This window comes from Acipenser ruthenus, chromosome 20, assembly GCF_902713425.1.
Source record: "Acipenser ruthenus chromosome 20, fAciRut3.2 maternal haplotype, whole genome shotgun sequence".
Taxonomy (NCBI): domain Eukaryota; kingdom Metazoa; phylum Chordata; class Actinopteri; order Acipenseriformes; family Acipenseridae; genus Acipenser; species Acipenser ruthenus.
In genome coordinates, this window is record NC_081208.1 from 17,230,560 (window position 1) to 17,249,863 (window position 19,304).

The window sequence follows — 19,304 nt, forward strand, 5'->3', positions numbered from 1 at the left end:
ATAAGAGGACACTGCAGCATGAACCTCCATGGAATACTGCAGCTGTTCCAGGTAGGAGGGGGCGAGTGGGTCGCTTACGGCTCTCCTCATGAGTGAATAACCACAGCACTCTAACGCTCATGGAGCATTCTGTTTATTTAGTCTGGGGGGACGTGGACCAAAGACCTGGATGTTTCCACCCCACTAGTGTTACAGCATTGAACCAGAATCAACCTTTATTGCATGCTGCTGTCTGTGTCTCAGGAGAATAGTAACACACAGAGAGGGACAAGAAAGATGTGTAGGAGTAAGTAAACACATTGACAATGGATATTTCATACTTTATTCACAGTTTCTTTATTAAAAAGAGAAACACATAGAGAGAGAGAGATATTGTGACCCACTATTCTTGCTCTGTACAGAAGTGCCTTGCCGGGGTTTTGTGTTCACCTGACAGGTGTAAGCTGGTAAGAATCTGTCCTTTAACTGCGTTTAAAGTTTTGATCCTGTTTCTTGAGGTACCGGCCCAAGCCATTTCTCTCCTGAAATGAACAGAACAAAGAAGCTTCAGCTGGGTTAGGAACTCCCACTCACAGGAATGTGAGCAATCAGACCGTGATTAACTGATGTCACTTCTCATTGCAGCATGAAAGAGTGTTTCAGTGACATACCCCCACCCCCCCCAAAAGCTGTAACAACAAGTTTAAGAGCAACAGTTTGGAGTTAGAATTTGGATTTGACTCCTTGCTGTTGATTCGAACCTCGCTCATTGAAGTGTTTGTTTCAGGTTTATTTATTTCTTGGTTATGGTTTTTATGACTCACCCAGTAAGTGTGCCAGAAGCTCAAAGCGGTCAGATCCAAAGAAGATTTCAGGTCTGCCATCGACGTGTGCGACTATCAGAGGAAACCCAAACGCCTGACAGACACAGAGAGGAGCGGAACATTAAACATACAGGCAAAGACTATTCACACACACATTCATACAGAGTCAGAACTGAACATTGCATTAAACAGACAGACTGTCAGAAACTCACCTTGTGGTTTAGTGCTTCCTGGGTCACCAGTTTCAGCTTTTCTTTCACTTCCTGTGAGACAGCCAATCCCAAAAGCCTCTGCAGCTGATCTGCTGGAAGCCCCGCCTTCTCTCCAGCCTTTGATGTAGAACCATCGACAAATCAGTGAGCAGGTAAAACTTTAAACTTACAAACAGACAAATACTTGGGCTCGTGCCTTCATCAGATCTACTGGGGTAAACTATACGAAACGAAGTCAAGCAGACAATTCAGACACACTTGAATGTTGGTCTCACTTGAGTGTGGGGTTGATCACATTGAGAACGCACCCTTAGAGGTTCTGTTAAACACTGATTAAGCTAATGATGGTACCAGCTGAAACATACATCAGATTGACTTAGTTTTACCAAAGAACTCCGGTAAAACCGAGACATTTATCCACTTGCTAAAAATGCTAAAAGAATAAATTAAATGACAAAAGGTTACAGACTAGATGTCTACTTCAATATCTTTAATTGAAGACATTGAGAAATACTTCTAGTTGAAACATTTGCACCTATTTTATTTTTTCTAAATTTGTTTAAAATGTTACAATCCAATACTATCAAATTTAGACCTTTTTGTGCAATTATTAATATAACAATAAACATAGAAAACATACAGGGCCTAGAGAATGCAGTGCAGTAGCTCAGCCCATACACTTGGTGGCGGTGAGCCAGCCGCCCCTCACCTCTTGCAGGGACTCCGGGGTGGTGATGTCTTGGTCTTTGCTCCAGATTCTCCTCCACAGCTCCCTGGAGACCTGCTCTGTGAGCTCAGGGCTGTGCAGCTCCACCGCCGTCACAAACCGCATGGCAGACAAGCTTCCTGCCGGCACAGGAAGTGAGGTCAGTGCATGTGAGCGACATTGTCTGCACTTACCACTGTCAGCTCCAGGACTGTGCGAGGCATGGAACACTCATTTTAACAAATGTGTTACTTTAAAAAGTTTTCTAACTCCTATCTTCAACATATTGAATTACTTCCCTGTTTAATATCCTATAATGTGTGTCCTGTATGATTCTCTATTGCTGTTTCCACTCAGAGCATTATTTATAAGGGTTACTAAACTTTTCTTTTTTAACCACTGCTTCTGAAAAGGCTCCTAAAACAAGCTGAATTAATTTCAGAAAGTCAGTGAGTGGTTTTAGAAGTGACCACTAGAAGGTGTGCACCTGCATTTCTGCCCCCTTGCAAGCATAGCAACTGTGAATTAGTAAACAGATAATCTACAAACACAAAACCTAGTTTCAGAGGGGACAGCAATTACAGCTGCACACCCCCTTGTGGTCATTTATCCTTACAAGGTACACAGCCAGACACACACACACATGTCCTATTCTAAACTCCAGAGGGGAATGGATCAGCACAATCATGAACACTGGGGATGAAGTTCAGACTTCTGCATTCAAAGTGTTCTTTAAACCATGTGGAATATAAGAACATAAGAAGAACATAAGAAAGTTTACAAATGACAGGAGGCCATTCAGCCCATCTTGCTCGTTTGGTTGTTAGTAGCTTATTGATCCCAGAATCTCATCAAGCAGCTTCTTGAAGGATCCCAAGGTGTCAGCTTCAACGACATTACTGGGGAGTTGGTTCCAGACCCTCACAATTCTCTGTTTAAAAAAGTGCCTCCTATTTTCTGTTCTGAATGCCCCTTTATCTAATCTCCATTTGTGACCCCTGATCCAAAAAGTCCCCTGGGTCAACATTGTCTATACCTGAACAGATTCAATTCTTTTAGCCTGTCTGCATACGACATGCCTTTTAAACCCGGGATAATTCTGGTTGCTCTTCTTTGCACTCTTTCTAGAGCAGCAATATCCTTTTTGTAACGAGGTGACCAGAACTGAACACAATATTCTAGGTGAGGTCTTACTGATTCATTGTAAAGTTTTAACATTACTTCCCTTGATTTAAATTCAACACTTCTCACAATATATCCGAGCCTCTTGTTGGCCTTTATTATAGCTTCCCCACATTGTCTAGATGAAGACATTTCTGAGTCAACATAAACTCCTAGGTTTTTTTCATAGATTCCTTCTTCAATTTCAGTATCTCCCATATGATATTTATAATGCACATTTTTATTGCCTGCATGCAGTACTTTACACTTTTCTCTATTAAATGTCATTTGGCATGTGTCTGCCCAGTTCTGAATGCTGTCTAGATCATTTTGAATGACCTTTGCTGCTGCAACAGTGTTTGCCACTCCTCCTACTTTTATGTTGTCTGCAAATTTAACAAGTTTGATTACTATACCAGAATCTAAATCATTAATGTAGATTAGGAATAGCAGAGAACCTAATACTGATCTCTGTGGTACACCACTGGTTACCTCGCTCCATTTTGAGGTTTCTTCTCTAATCAGTACTTTCTGTTTTCTAACATGTTAACCACTCCCTAATCCATGTGCATGCATTTCCTTGAATCTCTATTGCGTTCAGTTTGAGAATTAATCTTTTTTTGTCAAAAGCTTTCTGGAAATCTAAATAAACCATGTCATATGCTTTGCAATTATCCATTGTCGATGTTGCATCCTCAAAACAATCAAGCAGGTTAGTTAGTCATGATCTCTGGAGAGGTAATATAATGACATCAGCATACGACTTACATTCTTACCTCTCGACTGCAGAGCTTGCTCTTTAGTTGAATGGGAAGGCTTCATTTTTTAACCATGAAGTTAGCGGTTCATGTCCAGCTCTTTCCCTCTCTATTCAATTCAATGGGGCCGAGACGCCAAGCCATTACACCTGCTCCACATGACTAGCTTTTCTTACTGTAATAACTGTGGACCAGTCGGTCCATTTAATGTCTGTAGGTGCACACAGACAGACAGACCTTTCTCAAACATGGCTTCGAAGGGGTTGCTGGGAGCCTGGATCGGCACTTTGCAGTAGGAGGCGAGTCTCTCCAGGTCCTTCGTCATGTACAGGGACTTATTGGGGACCAATCCTGGGGGCTTGTTACCTGAAACATACAGAGAAGCACACAGACAGAGACCCAGAGCATGAGACATACATCCCCTGCCACACAATCAGAGTCGTCAGGATCACAAAGAGAAAGTGGATCACCATGAGCACTACATGCACCGTAAGCACTGTGTGACACCAGAGATGGAAATGAGACTCCCATTGCATAGCAATGTGACCCATTATTGATTCTACTATGAATTCAAGAGCTTGTTACCTCTACACTGTGGATAATCAAGCTTGCAGTAAAACCAGGAATGGGTGAAACTGCTATGCAACATGACTCTTATTCCCATCCCTGTGACATACAGACTGCCTCCAGGTACCCTCAGATAACTGTGATAAAGAATGTCCTTACCAAGTTTCTTCCTCTACCCCCACCCTGTCCCATCCATCCCTCTTCTCCCCCTTTCTCTCTTCCCCATCTCTCCCCTCTCCTTCACTCTCTCCTATTCTTTCTCCTCTCAAATCTCCTCTTGCCCCTCCTCTCTCCACTTATTGTCTCCCCCTCGTCCTCCTCCTTCTCTCCCTCCCCGATAACCTCTCTTTACCCTCTCCCCCACTCACCAGATCCATGCATCACTCCCCCTAAGAAGGCAGGTCTCAGTTTCAGATCTATGTCCCAGACGTTTCTGTAGCGACTCAACACCTAAAAAGAAGAAACCAAAACAACAATGAAGCCTACAATGCAAGAGGAACAGCATCTATACACTAAGGTTTATACACCTGAAGCAATCTCACCCCTGCTGCGTTAGGTATTAGCAGGATCGCTGTTTAGTTAACATGAGTGACAGACAGCTTCAATGAGGGAGGAAGCTTGTGTGCCTGCCTGCCTGCAGCTAAAACTACCTAAGAGAATGCAAACAAACTAGAGAGCCAACACTGTCTGCATTGTTTCTGCATTGCTGTATAAGGCACTGAAACATATGAGTTAACAGGGCAGGTAGTCTTTCTGCTGAAAGAGTTTAAATAGTCACACAATGTTTTTAAAATACAGCTCTATACATGTAAAAAAAAAATACACTCTACATATACATGTACGTACATACGAGTAAAGAGAAGCACGACGACTTTACTCTGTAGTTAAGTTTAAGAGTTTAAAAGTAAAACAGCATTACAATTGTGAGCTGTTGCATCGAATTCGGTACTTACCTCAAATCCGATCCAAGAATACGGCGATACCACGTCGTAGAAAAGTTCGACCAATATTTTTGAGGCGGACATTGGTGTTTTTGTGTTTTTTTTGTGTCTTAAAAACAACACAAAACAAAAACAAATGCGAGTGACTTTACGTTTGAGCGCTTGTTTCTGTGACCTGGAATTTGTCCTCTGACGAGCAGTGTCGTTTCTGTCTGGTCCTGTAATTCTGTGACTTTAGGTTAGCTGCCTGTAAAGTTGCAATGACTGCTGTTACAGAGTTAAGTCGAGAAATGATTTGCCTGACTGTGGTTTACGCAGTGTAGAATGAAACAAATATATTATACATAAACCTTATGTAACCCAAGTTACTGTAAACATTAAATGGGTGAGATTTCTAACAAGCTACTGTAATGTAATAATTATTAAGTTACAGTTTGTCGTTTCGTACAAAGAGTCGTTATCTGTTCTGTCTATCTAAAACAATGTATCTGTTGACTTCATCACGCTCAGTAATAATTTTAAACCAAACAAATTAAAAACACCAAGTTTATAACTTACAGTAGTTTGTTTTTACAGTGTTGTGGTGTATTCAAAACACGATAGAAAATGCTGTGAAGCTGGTTCCATTTTGGCTCTTACACTGATACACTCTTGTAGACTGAACTATACAAAATAGAGCCAACATGGCGACAAGAGCGCTGCAGTTTCCTAAACTTCACTTCCCACCTCTTATCGTTCCCTGCATTTTACGTCTCCGACTCTGTACACGATGTACCGGTATGTGTATATTAGTTCCACTAGAATGCCTCCTTCAGGCCGAGGTCCAGAAATGTGTACATCAAATGAAATGTAAAATGTATCAAATTACTTTTGTTTATAATGACAAAAATCGAGTTTCAAAAAATTACGTTTATTTATCCTATTATAAACTGTGTAGAATGTAGGGGAATAAAAAAACATTTAAATAAAAATATAATTGTACGTATTGGCTTGTGTTATTCTTAAATGTAAACTTTCTGAACTAAAGAAAAAAAACAATGAAAATAATTAGCTCTGTTTATATACCCAGAGGACTGCATAGCTCGTGGATCAGGTAAGGTTTGTGCTCCTCTGTACTACAGTGTCTATCTACCTAGCTATTTCAGGGATGGAAATAAGACTCCTATTGCACAGCAGTTTCAGCCATTCACGGTTTTACTATGAGCTTGATTAACCCCAGTGTAGAGGTAACAGGCTCAGCTGTGTCTTATTAAACTGATGAGTGTTTCATGCTCGTGGTCTCTGTCTGTGTGCTTCTCTGTATGTTTCAGGTAACAAGCCCCCAGGATTGGTCCCCAATAAGCCCCTGTACATGACGAAGGACCTGCAGAGACTCGCCTCCTACTGCAAAGTGCTGATCCAGGCTCCCAACAACCCCTTCGAAGCCATGTTTGAGAAAGGTCTGTCTGTTTATTTTGAGAACACATAAAATATTTTTAAAACACAAAAAATATTTTGAGGACACAAATAAAATATTTTTAAACACATTTAAAAAAAAAAAAAAAACACAAAATATTTTTAAAACATAAATAATATTTTAAAAAAGCACTGTTCTCAAAATATTTATTTTATATATTTTTTCTAACTGTGTTTTGCACTTCTGTGCCACCATAGTGTAGTACTATATTAACACCGTTATGATATGCTTGGATGCCGGTGAATCTCTTTTGCATGTTCAGCACCTCAGCACTCTAGTGGTGGCAGCCTGTGTAAAAACTATTAGCACACTAACTTGTTTGTCTCTGGTGTTGGTTCCCTCTCCTCCCCTATCACCATGGCAAAAATGCCACATCCTGGTAGACCCCACCACACCTAAACCCAAACACTCCAGGCCAGTTGGCACAGCTAATTGGGAGCTTTGTGTGCTTTGTCAGAAGGAGACTGGGGAAGCTTTGTAGGGTGCAGCTAAATCAGCCAAGGCACCCATTGGCAGCGGCTACAAATCATTAGCAGGTCACCTTCGTCAGTTTCAGGAACTTGGGCACATGCCATTGGGAGACTTAATAATGGGGATGGCATGGAGACCATAATGATGACACACCTCGCTGATGATCACATATGATAGTGTTCCAGGACACAGAAACCCACATAAAAATTGTGTAATTTAGGGAGCTGATGATCATGTTATTATGACGCATGGTTCTAAAATAGCAAATTATCATTGTCCGAGGTCATTGACCTCTCACGGGTCAGAGGTCAAATCCAAGATGGCTCCACATCTGAAAACAAACCTTAGGGTGTGTACAAACAATGTCATGCTTTTGTCATAAAACGCACAATACCTTTTATATATGAGCTTATCAGCCTTACTATTATTACAGTAAGAAAAGCTAGTCCTGTCGAGCAGGTGTAATGGCTTGGCGTCTTGGCCACATTGAATTGAATAGAGAGGCAAAGAGCTGGACATGAACCGCTAACTTCATGGTTAAAAAATGAAGCCTTCCCATTCAACTAAAGAGCAAGCTCTGCAGTCGAGAGGTAAGAATGTAAGTCGTATGCTGATGTCTGTATTATTAACTCATCAGCCACTAGGAGGAGATCTGTTACACATAGTTTAAAAGAAAACTTTTTATATGCAGTTCATGTTTTGCTGTGCTGTGTAAGAATGGAAAACCACTAAAGACACAAATGAAGATGAAATAGAGCATTTATTAAATAAAATCCACTAGGAGATAAATGGAACTGGGATAATATTAAGGAAAAAGTACACATTTCAATTGCTAATTTACAGAACTACAATGTTGCACATACAATTCCAAGTATTCTTTTGTTTTTTAATGTTTGTCGGTCTGTCTGTCTGTATATCTGTCTCTGTCTATCCTTCCTCCTCTTGCCTTCGATGACCTTCGACCCCACTGGCACAGCCGCTGTCATTGGATGATGAATGGGGAAGAGGTGGGACCAGGGTGTTTCCCGTTACCTGATTTGCTGGTTCACTGTCAATACAAAAGAGAGAACTGAAGAATGGTATAATAATGACAATACGTAAATGTATTTATTTACATTTTTTATACAAACCAAATTGGATTTTAGAATCGCCTTTAAAATTGCAATTGTCTTTGTGCAAATTAAACGCAGACTCAATCATAATGGTTTAAAACAAAAAAAAAAAGCTTGGTATTGATAAAAATGGTTCTAGACTTGCTGCAGTGAGCTTCGCTGTAGCATTCTATAGACTGCGCTGCCAAGAGGAACCAATGATTGTGGGATCAGGAGAAGGGGGATCTAATACTTGGACCACAGGAAGTGAATGGGGAGAGGAAACCAAGCACTGTATTTCTTGCTGGCAGGATAAAAGAGCTTTTAAAACAGGGTAGCGCTTGATTTTGAAGAAAATGTCTAAAGCCTTACTGCCAAACTATTTGGACTTTAGGAAGGGTTTGTATGATTTTAAAATGTTCCTCTGTCTCTCTCACCTCTCTCTCTCCTCTTCTGGGACACGAACCGCCTAAAGAAAAGAGAATTAATATTACTGTTATTACATCAAGAGACAAACAGACAGACACATGTCGACAGACAGAGATGCAAACAGACAGACAAACAGACAGACACACGTTGACAGACACAGATGCAGACAGACAGACAGACAGACACAGATGCAGACAGACAGAGATGCAGACAGACTCTCACGCTGTGTTGGGGTGCTCTCTGTTTTTGGGGCGTCCCTACACTCTGTTTCTTGGCTCCAGGTCCACTCACATCCAGAGACTGACTCCGAACCCGAATAGCCCGCTGGAGAGAAAACAAATACTGAGTTACAATATAGTATTGAGTTGTGTTGTGTTGGGGCCTCTGCTGAAAAATATATAAAACTATGGAGATTGAAACTTGTGCCTCATTTCCACTGCGGCTCTCGCCAAGAAAAACATGTTTCAGTGCTTTTTCCAAATGTGGCCAACCTCTGAAGTTCTTGTCCTGCGTCGAAGGTCACTGGGGGATTATGGGACAGTACTGTGCTGTGTTTTAAAGAAACATGTAGCTGTACTACGTTCAGAAAACAAAATTGCCCGAGCAATGAAAGAACGTTTGTCACTATTTTTATTTTCACTGTACAGATGATTTTAGACAGCCTTCGGAGGATTTTAGACCTGTCCTTTGGATGAGATGTAAAACCAAGGTCCTATTGTAAGTGACTCTGCAGCAGCAGTTGAGATGCACAGCTCACCCCCAATTCTATTTTCTCAAACACACCTGTATTTTGCACGCTGCCTATTAACTGTTTCTGGATTTCCAAGTCAGCCCAGATTGTTAAAATAATTTTTCTTTCTTCGTTCTCCCTCATGCTGCCACAATTATCTTTTTTGGCCAAACTCTTCGAAAATAGCTTGCAAGGTGGAGCTCTGTTCCCCTGTCGGCTTCGTATTCGGCTTCTTATAGCCATAAAACTATGGCTATTGAAACTCAGGGGACCTGCTTGGATCACCAAGGATTCACACCAGCAGTGCTTCCCTCTTCACCTCACCTTGAAGTTTTCTAAGAAGCCCCCGCCCACTGTGGCCCCCCCATTCTCAAGCCCCGCCCCTTCAGAGGAAGAGGATGATGATGACGATGCTGATGCTACTCCCAGCATGCACTGGGAGTGGGCAGACAACTCTCTGTACAGATGATCCAGCAGAGCTCCACGCGTGCGCTCCTATTAGGGGTGAGAGAGAGAGAGAGAAAGAGAGAGGTACAAACATCAGCACAAAAGTGACACACGCATCTCTGTCTAATGGAGCTGCAGGAAACGATCATTCAGGTTTCTGACACCCAAGTGAGGGTAAATGGTGTTGATCGGTCTGATCATCATTCCCATTGAAACAAGGGAAGAAACAACTGCCTTAATGTGTGCCGATTCACAGCAACACCTACTGGTGAGGAGCCCCCATGAGTTCAGCCGGAGAGTCCCCAGGCTGGGCCCTTCCTCCTCTGTTTCCTTCGTTCCTCTCTTCCTTCCTCACACCTCGAGTTCAGTAGCTTGGTAAAATCCCCTTGTTTGTTGATTGTCTTTCCAGACAGCCAGACTCACCTCCAGTTTCTTGAATTTTTCTGCCCGGTAACAGGTGACCTCAGCATTTATCAGTTTAGCCAATAAGAATTCCCGGAGCTCCGAGCCCTGCAACATGAAACAGGAAACAGGAAATTTGGAAAAAAAATGGAAACAGAGACGGGAGCTAGTCTTTTCTCTAACCCTCCCGAAAAATATTTGTCATTTTTTTGCTCCTCTCTCTCTCTCACCTCTGTGAAAAGGGGCGGGTCTGGGAGGGCAGGGCCAAAGTAAGGGACATCCTCTCGAGCTGTGATTGACACCTATGGAGGGGAGACAGAGAGCATGATGGGAGTCAGTGCTAAGCTTCAAACACTCGATCAGACAATCGTTTGGGTATTGCCTTCATCAGTCTTATTGACGACTGTTGGGCTAATGCCAGACAATCTAATGAGTTCCACTCTCTATCCTCTCCCCACCTGTACCACTCTCCCCTCTCCCCTCTCCCTCCTCTTCCTCTTTTCCCCTCACTCCCTCTCCCCACTCCACCTCCTCCTCTCTCCCCTCTCTCCCTCACCTCGTACCCCTCTCCCCCTCTCTCTCTTCGCACCACGATGAAAGCGTGCAGGAAGTTGGAGGCGATGATGTCAGGCAGGAAGGGGACGTGTCCTTCCTGGTACACCAGACAGACGATGTCATTGCCAATGTGACGCTTCCTCTGGAGCTGGGAGAGAGAGGGGAGAGTGTTTACCTGGGGAGGGGGGAGCAAGAGAGAGCGGGATGTATTTACCTGTTGGGGGAGGGAGGGAGAGAGGGAGGGGGTGGCTGTATTTACCTGCTGGGGGTCCCCCTCAATGAACGGCAGTTTTGTCGCCACATGAAACATGATCTCCTTCCCTCGGAAGGAAGTAAATACTGACTCACTTCCGGTCTGTCCATAAGATACGTCTAAACCACCACGGAAACTAAGAAAGAGAGGAGAGGGAGTGGAGAGAGAAGGAGGGGGAGAGAGAAATGGGAGAGAGAGAGGAAAGAGGAAAATGATAGAATGAGAGGTGGCAAAGGAGAGGAGAAAGAGAGGTGAGATAACTGAGTTGTATTAGGTGTCCTTGGTCTGACACACACACACACACACACACACACACACACACACACACACACACACACACACACACACACACACAGTTACCCAGGGAATCCTTTTAACGGTACAGTCTCTCCCAAGAGAGATAGAAATTCCAAAAACTCCAGAGTTTCATTGCAGTTCCCCAGAATCTCTTCTTCTGATATCTGATGGGGGAGGGAGAGGAAGGGGTGGGTGGGGGGATGAGAAAAGAGAAGAGAGATAGAAAGTCAAGAAATTGCAACAAGGTAAAAAAGAAAAAACCTAGTCAGGTAGACAAACATTTTGGTTAATGCCAAGAAATGGGAGACACCTACAGCCCATTTCTATACAGATACAGACATTCATAGCATCTTATTAACCTACACGGTGTCTATATAAAGCTGTAATCTAGTGCGCTGGCATTGCCTGCTGTGTGCTGGGCACAGCCTCACTATACTGTACTGTGCTGGCAGGACCACACTATATAGCACTATAAAACCCTGTATAGAACTACAGCAAATGAAGTTACACATTTTAAACTAGTGGGTTGAACTGACCTGCCCTTCTCGTTGGTACAAGACCCCAAATTTGAAGTTGTTGCTCAGAAGATGCTCATCAAAGGCAACTATCAGTTGAGAAGCCTGGGATACAGAGAGATAGAAGCCATGAAAGTTAGAAGCCATGAAACTTGGTCAGGACATTTTCTATTACAATGTATTCCTAGTTCCAAAATCTGGGGTTGTTTGTCTAGCTGTCATTTCAAAATAAGTTTAAATTTTTTCCACAGCTCAGGGGAACTGAAGGTTTAGTGGACGTCCTCCAATCCCACGACCGGGCCAGCCCTGTAGGTGTCCGCTCTGAGCTCACTAGGCACCTGGCCGGTAGGGTACGCTGTAGAGCGATGAGGAGTCCCTGCGGGTTTTGCTTCCCTAACCCATGGGAGCGCCAGAGCCTATGCTCTTTCCAGAATCCTTAGTGGAGACCGCCAGGACACGAGCCTGTGCTCCCCTGACAGTATGACTCAGTCCAGAATCATCTGCCTCAGAATAACGTGTGTAGGATTACACTGCCGTGTGGTGGTGAGAATATTTATTAAAAACAAACAGCCGGAGAAACCAGTATCAACTTCATCAAAATTCAGTTTCTCTTTGGTTTCTGAACATTGTTATTAGGTGTGGTGTTCTGTGCACGGGTTGACATCTGTACACAGGGCAAGAGGTGCGGGAATTGTGGCAAATACTGCACTGTGATTGGTTGATTTCTGATATGCGATTTCTAATTCTTGATGTGGCCTGAAGTCTTACCTTCGGAAACACGGCTGGGTAAAATTGTGCTACACAGATGTCATCACAAAGTAACTGAAATATAAAGACAAGAATAAAAAATATGTCTATATGATGCTGTGGGGAAAACAAAAGCAGCATTACATCCTGGGTATTAGAACTACCTATATTAGAGTTACTATAATGATCAGGCCTCTGCCCGCAGCAACCAGAGCAACAGAATACAAACTATCACAGCATGCCTCTGTACATTGTAGCAGTGAGGGGTGATGGGAGCTGTAGTTCTTTTTATATATATATATATATATACAGGCAGACAGAAAAAAAGTGTTACTTTTGCCAGCAGCAATCAAGCCCCATGTTAAAATCCACCATGGTTACCTCCTGGATCTTTTCTGACATCAATCCAGCTTTCATTATTTAACTCCTGTAGTGACTCTGGTGTCAATTCAGAGTCAGATTGCTCAGGTTGCTGCTGGCACACTCCAGATCATTTTAGTAACTCTTCTTCTTCTGCCTGTAGGAAAGAACTACAACTCCCATCATCCCTCGCTGTTACTACAAGAGGCATGCTGGGAGGTGTAGTTTGCATTCTGTGTGTACTTGCAGGGTTTTCTCAGAACAGGAGAAAGATCTTACCTTGGCCATCTGAATAGCATTTGGAACTTCACAAAGACACGAAGCTGGAATGACATCATGCAAAGTGGCATTTCTTGTTCTGTAAACAATACAGGAGGATCATAAAACATAGCTGAGGACCAAATGTAAAGACGCTATCTCACAGCAAGTAGTTTCAGTCACATTAACAGAGGCTAAAGTGTCAGTGGAATGTTTAAGTAGTTGACTGAAAATCTTAACTAGGCACATTAACTCGATATGGCAGACATATATTCTGCTCCCCACCACATTCAACACACAATATTAATAGAATCTGTGTGCGTTACCTGAGAATTAGATGCAGGTGGTCTCTGGTGTCTGATTTTACTTGTTGAACTGACAGCACCATGCCACCCAGAGAACTGTCAACAGCATAAAAATTGTGATGCTCCTGAAAAAAAGGGGTAGTTTATTATGAGAACATACAGAATTAGAGTGAACTGGAAATGGTTAAAAACTACCTCTCCCACAACTCTTTGCTGTAGGTGAGCCGTTCCTCTCACTGCCCTCTCTGCTGCAGAGCACTGTGGGGGATGTAGTTTACCGTATTTGTTGCCACTCACTTTGCCTAGAAAGTTTTCCCTGTACACTGTTGCTGTTGGGTCTCTTTCCAGCAGAGCATGCCCGAGTGAGACCAAGTCCTGGGAGTCAGCAGGGGTGTTTTCTGGGCACCCCTCCTCTGTTTGGGGTTGGCGCGGTCCTTCGATCCAGTAGCCTCCAGACTTAGGAGTTAGAATCAAGGGAACTGGCAAACCCTGCTGAAGAAACTGAGCATCGCAGAGAATCCGAGAAATTATAACATTATTTAAAGGTCAACTTTATACCATCTACATTTTTTGAATATGTAATACTTCAAATGTTTTATAAAAATGGATCTGACTGTGGCACCAGATGTGCTGAATCTCAAAACTAATATCCTGTGTCTACCTACCTCTTGAATTCTTGGATAAGGTCTTAAATGAGCAGGTCCCTGAAAAATCAAATGGAAATCATGTTGTCACTTCGGTATACAGCGACCCCTACATAATTTACTCATACAGCCATTCACAAATTCACTGTTTTCAAATATTTGCTTTTTAAAATATGTTAAGATAGCGATATATACAGCTCTGGCCAAAAGTTTTGCAGATTTGAAGTTAGCTATAACATTTTATAAGTAACTTGAACTTTACAACTGTTTAAGAAGTGAAAACAATTAAAAAGGTCTAATTCAGCAAATTATGAGTTCAATTAAGGGTCTAGGTAAGTAATTGAGAGCTTGGTTAGAATGAAAACCAGCAGACACGGAGGTTCCCATGGACCAAGGGTGAGAACCACCGCACTAAACTTAAAAAAATAGAAAAATTTGACATTTCAAATTCTAACACGAAACACTATACTATTATTATGGCTTCCGGTAGACTTTTGTGATATCATTTTGTAGTTTCTTTGATTACACAATGTCAAATAAAATATCTAAATTACCGTTCAACTCTCTCTCTCTCGCTCGCTCTCGCTCTCGCTCTCGCTCTCTTTATATATATATTTAATTATGTCTCAATCCTAAAATTCTAGGTGATGCAAAACTTTTGGCCAAAGCTGTATAAAGACGGAGCACTGTATATACATTAAAGTTCATACAGCTGCCACTAAAGTTCATACAAATGCCATTTCAATCATTATTTGACCCCTCCTTTACCTTATTCTGTTTTTCCGAAAGGTTCTGAATTCTGTTGCTCCAGTTCAGAGATATTTTTCAATCATTCCTCTCTAATTTCTCAATCTAACTGACTGCGGTTTCCTCGTGTTTTTCTTTTCTTCCTGGTTCTCAATAAATCATGTGTTACTGTGACCTTTTAACTCTGTTGGCTCCACCTGCTTCAATACTTTACCAGGAAGCAAAGAGGGCAGCCAGACTGAGCCACACAGATGTCAGGACCGGAGGTGAGGGAGGGGTATACAAGAACTATCTCTGGCATTGGCAGCTGTATGTATTTTAAACTCCTTCTCTCAGTATTTTAACCTCCTGTTTCTTCCTTCAGCTGGTATTGACCTTGTGAGGGGGCGGGAATACACATCTCTGCTCATCCAATCGGCTGCCCTGTAGAGAGAGGCAAGCAGAAAGCTGCGTTGTGATTGGTACATTCAGTATGAGACAGACACTCTAGTTAAACAGCTGATACACAGATAGCGTATAGATAGATAGATAGATAGATAGATAGATAAAGTACCTGCATTTTCTCAATCATTTCAAACAGATCTGATGTCTGAAAAACAAATCAACATCATGTTTAAATACCACAACAAGTGTTCACACATCCCTTCAGAACAATAGAAAAACACAATTTTAATAATCTCATATACGACTGTACATGTACACTTAGATAAGTTTAAAATCTGAGAAATGTTATCCAATCACAGCAGTCCCTGAGATGAAACCACACCCTCGTCCCGCCCCTAGGTCCTTTCCTCTGATGAGAACTTGTCTCGACCCACTTGTATACACTGCAGGGGGTTCTGTAGTGCTAGTTCTGTAGTGCTTGTGTTCTCTGCTTAGATCACTGTTTACCAGGAACTATTCCAGCAACACACACAACAATGCCAACCACAATTTAAAGCTGAATTTCTCAAGTGAGGGAGTGGTTTTAGAAATGGACACTAGGTGGTGTGCAGCTGTACTATCTCTCCCCTCTAAAATGTGTTCCATTTTCTAACTCATAGATGTCACAGTTGCAGAGGGGACAGAAATTACAGCTGGGCACCCCCTAGTGGTCATTCTTAAAACCACTCCCTCACTTGAGAAATTCAGCTTTCAGGAGTCTTTCCAGAAGCAGACCCCGTGGCTGATCTTTGCACTCCTACATGGCATCATACCCAGGAGAGCCCTGGCACTGAGCCCACCAGCCAGACAGCACTGAAAAAACACTAGGCTCTGCCCTGGTAAAAAAAAATAAAAATACACCCTCTACTGGAGAGAACAGATTAAACACCCAAACAAACTTCACCTCTACAGTTCTCTCAACAGGGAACACACCTAGGCAGAGTATCTAATTACCACAAAGAACCCCAAAAGAGACCCAGGGAGGAGAGAATCTGTACCCAGTGCCATAGTGGAGAGATTGAGACTCACTTCATCCTCCACTATGATACAGAGAGCTGAGAGCATGATATTCCCTCAGCCTGGCACACAGAATAGAGGGCTTTCTGCTACACAGCCAAGAGGAGAAACTCCAGGTATAGCTGCAGAGTTTGTAGCATCCTGCCACAGGGCCAGGAACACACAGCAGACTAGCCTGACTCACAAATAGCATTCTGCTTATTTCACGGCTGTTATTTTGTGTTCTCTAATGCAGTGCATCTTTGGCAATACTTTTTCAACTTGTCATGACAATAAAGTATTTGAACTTGATAGCGGACACACTAACAGGATATTAAACAGAATTAGTGAGCTTCATTCAATGTTGCTGCTTACCTTCTGGTAGATAGGATACATGGGGGGGGGTCTCACCCCCTGTGTTGGGGAATCTAGAATGTCTGTGATTCTGTGTTCACCGTCTTCTGATTTACTGCAATCAACCATTAACACAATTTCATAAATTACTTCAAACACAAACTGCGCACAGGAAAGAAACAGTAGAAATCAAGTCAATAGTGCCGTCGTCAGACAGTGTCTTGAGTTGAAATGTGAGTATGTGTTTCTTCTCGTGTACATTGCGTGGATCTTGCGACGCAGTAAAGGTAGTTAATTCAGAAAAGAAGGGACATCTAGAAGTCACATAGTAGACAAGAGCATCAAGGTAATTGGAAGTCATTCATCATCTTTTTTTTTAATTATTTAAAAAAACAAAGTAAATGATTTTCACAAAATTAATGTAATCAGTTAATTAAATTAATGAATCACTCACCGGGAGATTCCAGAGCAGGCAAAGAACTTGTCGACTCTGAAAATAAAATTAAAAAAAGAATCGAGACCATCTGTTATGTTTTGTAATACATGGATTATATAACCTCCCCCTCTCCCAATAAGGGACTTGTTTTACTGAAATAAAATTATTAAAATGACATAGCCAAGCGACATAGCTGACACCAGAATACCAAATACTATCAAAGAAAGCATCACTTTTTAAGAAACAAGCCACTCACCCCCCGTAGGCTCCGAACGTGAAGCTGCGCTTACGAGCAAAGGCCCTCTCCTTCTCTCTCTCCATCTCTCCTCATCCCCTTTCTCTCACTCCCTCTCTCAGAAAGGTGCACAAGAATATGAAAGAAGCCTCGCCTTCTGTTCAATTCCCTCCCTCTAGCACCCCCTCCCTCTCTCCCTCTCTCTATCACCCCTCCCTCTCTCTCCCTCCCTCTTTCACCCCCTCCCTTTCCTTCTATCTAGCACCCCCTCCCTCTCTCCCTCCTTCTTTCACCCCCTCCCTCTTTCTCTCTCTATCACCCTTCCCTCTCTCCCTGCATCTCTATCACCCCTCCCTCTCTCCATCCCTCCCTCTCTCCATCCCTCCATCACCCCCACCATCTCTCCCTACATATCTCTATCACCCCTCCCTCTCTTCCTCCCTCTTTCACCCCTCACCCCCTCCCTCTCTATCACCCTTCCCTCTCTCCCTGCATCTATCTCTCCCTCCCTCTCTCTCTCCCAGCCCCCTCACTCACACTCTCTTCCCTGCCTTCTCTCTCTCCTCCCTCACTCTCTTTCTATCTTTCTTCTTCCCTCTCTCAGTCAACCCTTTTATACTTCTTTAAGAAATGTAACACATAATTAGGAACACAGTAAGCCCCAAAGGTTTCTCTATCATGTCGTATGTGGGAAGAGAGTAGTCTGGATGCAGAACTTTGTAATGTTTAAACTAGCTGTCTTTACACTGTCTGCCTGGTTATGAATGTGTTTGTATTGCTGTGCTCAAGCTTGCAGTGCTGCTTCTGTTATTGTAGGTCTGGATATTTGTGTGTTTCTGGGGAAGCCTGGGACTCTCATAGCTTGTGAAGGAGTTAACAGACCTGTGAGCAGAATCGTCTCATTTCCAGCGCTGGGCAAACACACACTGAGCTCTTCACTGACTTAATGAAGAGTTTGTAAAAGCCAGCAGTCCCTCCTGCTCTCTCTCTTTCTCTGAAGTTGTGGAGGACCCCCTGACTTCTCTTTCGTTTAATCTCTCCCTCGTTCTCTTCTTCCTAAGGCGAGATCTTCCTTCTCCTGCTGAGCTCAAATTAGCTCAAATTCAGCTGGCGGAGTTAACCTCTTCAGCACCAGAGAGCAGTCCTATCAAAGAAAGGCTGTAATGAAAGGGATGCTTTACAGGGATTATCTACTTTTCCCCAGTTCTTCATTTCTCCCTTTTATTACCATATTGTAAATATTCTTTATTACTCTCTATGATTGTTTCTGCTTAGACCCGACTTGCTAACTATTCCAGCAAAAGAAAAACGCTTCAGAAAAGACCCTGTTTTAGGCTGATTTTCTGTAATTAGGGGAGGAAACATTTTTGTGTTGCACCAGCTCCTGAGGGTTTCAGTGCACTGCATAATGCTTTACCTACCTCACTTCCGACAATCAAAGGCATCTGTATATTCAAGTATATTCTCGGCTTTGCTGTAACAGCAGTTTTTACCTTTTGTGTTGTTTTTATATTGAATTATATCCCATCCTGTCCCAATACTTTAAAATCATATGTGTGTGTGTGTGTGTGTATATATATATATATATATATATATATATATATATATATATAAAATCAGGGTAAATAATACTATTCTGTTTAATCTACTTTTTAACATTGCGCACGTTTGTGAACCCAGTGCCAGACAGATATGTTACTGCCTTCCTCTTTCTCTCCCCCTCCTTTCTTCCTCTCTCCCACTGTTCCAGTATCCTGAGTCTCAGTTTGTCTCCATCAATAATTCAGAGAGTTCAGAAAAATCACAACATAACCTTCACACCACACAGGGCTGGACAAAATATTAGAAACATCCAGGGTGTATGGCCACCATAGCCAATAGGATGTACACCATGGGACTGATTTACCTGCCATAACACTGTCAATAGAGTGTACACCATGGGACTGATTCACCTGCCATAGCACTGTCAATAGGGTGTACACCATGGGACTGATTCACCTGCCAT

General features: G+C 42.5%; 2 protein-coding genes across 6 annotated transcripts; both read right to left on the minus strand.

Annotated features, from left to right (window-relative positions):
* Positions 1 to 312: 312 nt before the first annotated feature.
* Positions 313 to 5,900, minus strand: gstk1 (glutathione S-transferase kappa 1). Of its 2 annotated transcripts, XM_034042077.2 has the most exons (8): positions 5,707 to 5,900; positions 5,161 to 5,395; positions 4,576 to 4,657; positions 3,878 to 4,006; positions 1,725 to 1,861; positions 1,016 to 1,132; positions 804 to 897; positions 313 to 521 (listed from the first exon to the last, which is right to left on the minus strand). In XM_034042077.2, exons 2-8 carry the CDS (start codon positions 5,230 to 5,232, stop codon positions 472 to 474), a joined length of 681 nt encoding a protein of 226 aa, XP_033897968.2. In that variant the 5' UTR covers positions 5,233 to 5,395; positions 5,707 to 5,900; the 3' UTR covers positions 313 to 471. The 2 variants fall into 2 exon arrangements, with proteins under 2 accessions (XP_033897968.2, XP_058850047.1); XM_058994064.1 differs by having other exon boundaries at positions 5,161 to 5,900.
* Positions 5,901 to 7,824: 1,924 nt separating this feature from the next.
* On the minus strand, positions 7,825 to 18,839 carry rap1gapl (RAP1 GTPase activating protein-like). 4 transcript variants are annotated; one of them, XM_034041953.3, is made up of 20 exons: positions 18,182 to 18,839; positions 17,083 to 17,118; positions 16,650 to 16,743; positions 15,409 to 15,444; positions 15,231 to 15,278; positions 14,130 to 14,168; positions 13,762 to 13,965; positions 13,486 to 13,589; positions 13,181 to 13,259; positions 12,563 to 12,616; positions 11,816 to 11,899; positions 11,343 to 11,443; positions 10,989 to 11,118; positions 10,731 to 10,877; positions 10,405 to 10,476; positions 10,196 to 10,282; positions 9,650 to 9,820; positions 8,818 to 8,919; positions 8,604 to 8,635; positions 7,825 to 8,123 (listed from the first exon to the last, which is right to left on the minus strand). In XM_034041953.3, exons 3-20 carry the CDS (start codon positions 16,668 to 16,670, stop codon positions 8,003 to 8,005), a joined length of 1,632 nt encoding a protein of 543 aa, XP_033897844.1. In that variant the 5' UTR covers positions 16,671 to 16,743; positions 17,083 to 17,118; positions 18,182 to 18,839; the 3' UTR covers positions 7,825 to 8,002. The 4 variants fall into 4 exon arrangements, with proteins under 4 accessions (XP_033897844.1, XP_033897843.1, XP_033897842.1 ...); XM_034041952.3 differs by lacking the exon at positions 18,182 to 18,839 and adding an exon at positions 17,321 to 17,452 and having other exon boundaries at positions 13,762 to 13,953; XM_034041951.3 differs by lacking the exon at positions 18,182 to 18,839 and adding an exon at positions 17,321 to 17,452 and having other exon boundaries at positions 13,762 to 13,956.
* Positions 18,840 to 19,304: the final 465 nt, after the last annotated feature.

Bases quoted from the DNA above. Each gene is read 5' to 3' on its own strand.
- rap1gapl (XM_034041950.3), bottom strand. From the start codon at position 17,385: ATGGAGAGAGAGAAGGAGAGGGCCTTTGCTCGTAAGCGCAGCTTCACG. The intron at 15,445-16,649 runs GTAAGCAGCAAC...TTTGTTTTTCAG, and splicing joins TGTATCCTATCTACCAGAAG to ACATCAGATCTGTTTGAAAT. The intron at 12,617-13,180 runs GTAAGATCTTTC...TTTATATTTCAG, and splicing joins ATGCTATTCAGATGGCCAAG to TTACTTTGTGATGACATCTG.
- gstk1 (XM_034042077.2), bottom strand. From the start codon at position 5,232: ATGTCCGCCTCAAAAATATTGGTCGAACTTTTCTACGACGTGGTATCG. The intron at 4,658-5,160 runs GTAAGTACCGAA...TCTTCTTTTTAG, and splicing joins ATTCTTGGATCGGATTTGAG to GTGTTGAGTCGCTACAGAAA. The intron at 1,862-3,877 runs GTCTGTCTGTCT...CTGTGCCGGCAG, and splicing joins CGAAGCCATGTTTGAGAAAG to GAAGCTTGTCTGCCATGCGG.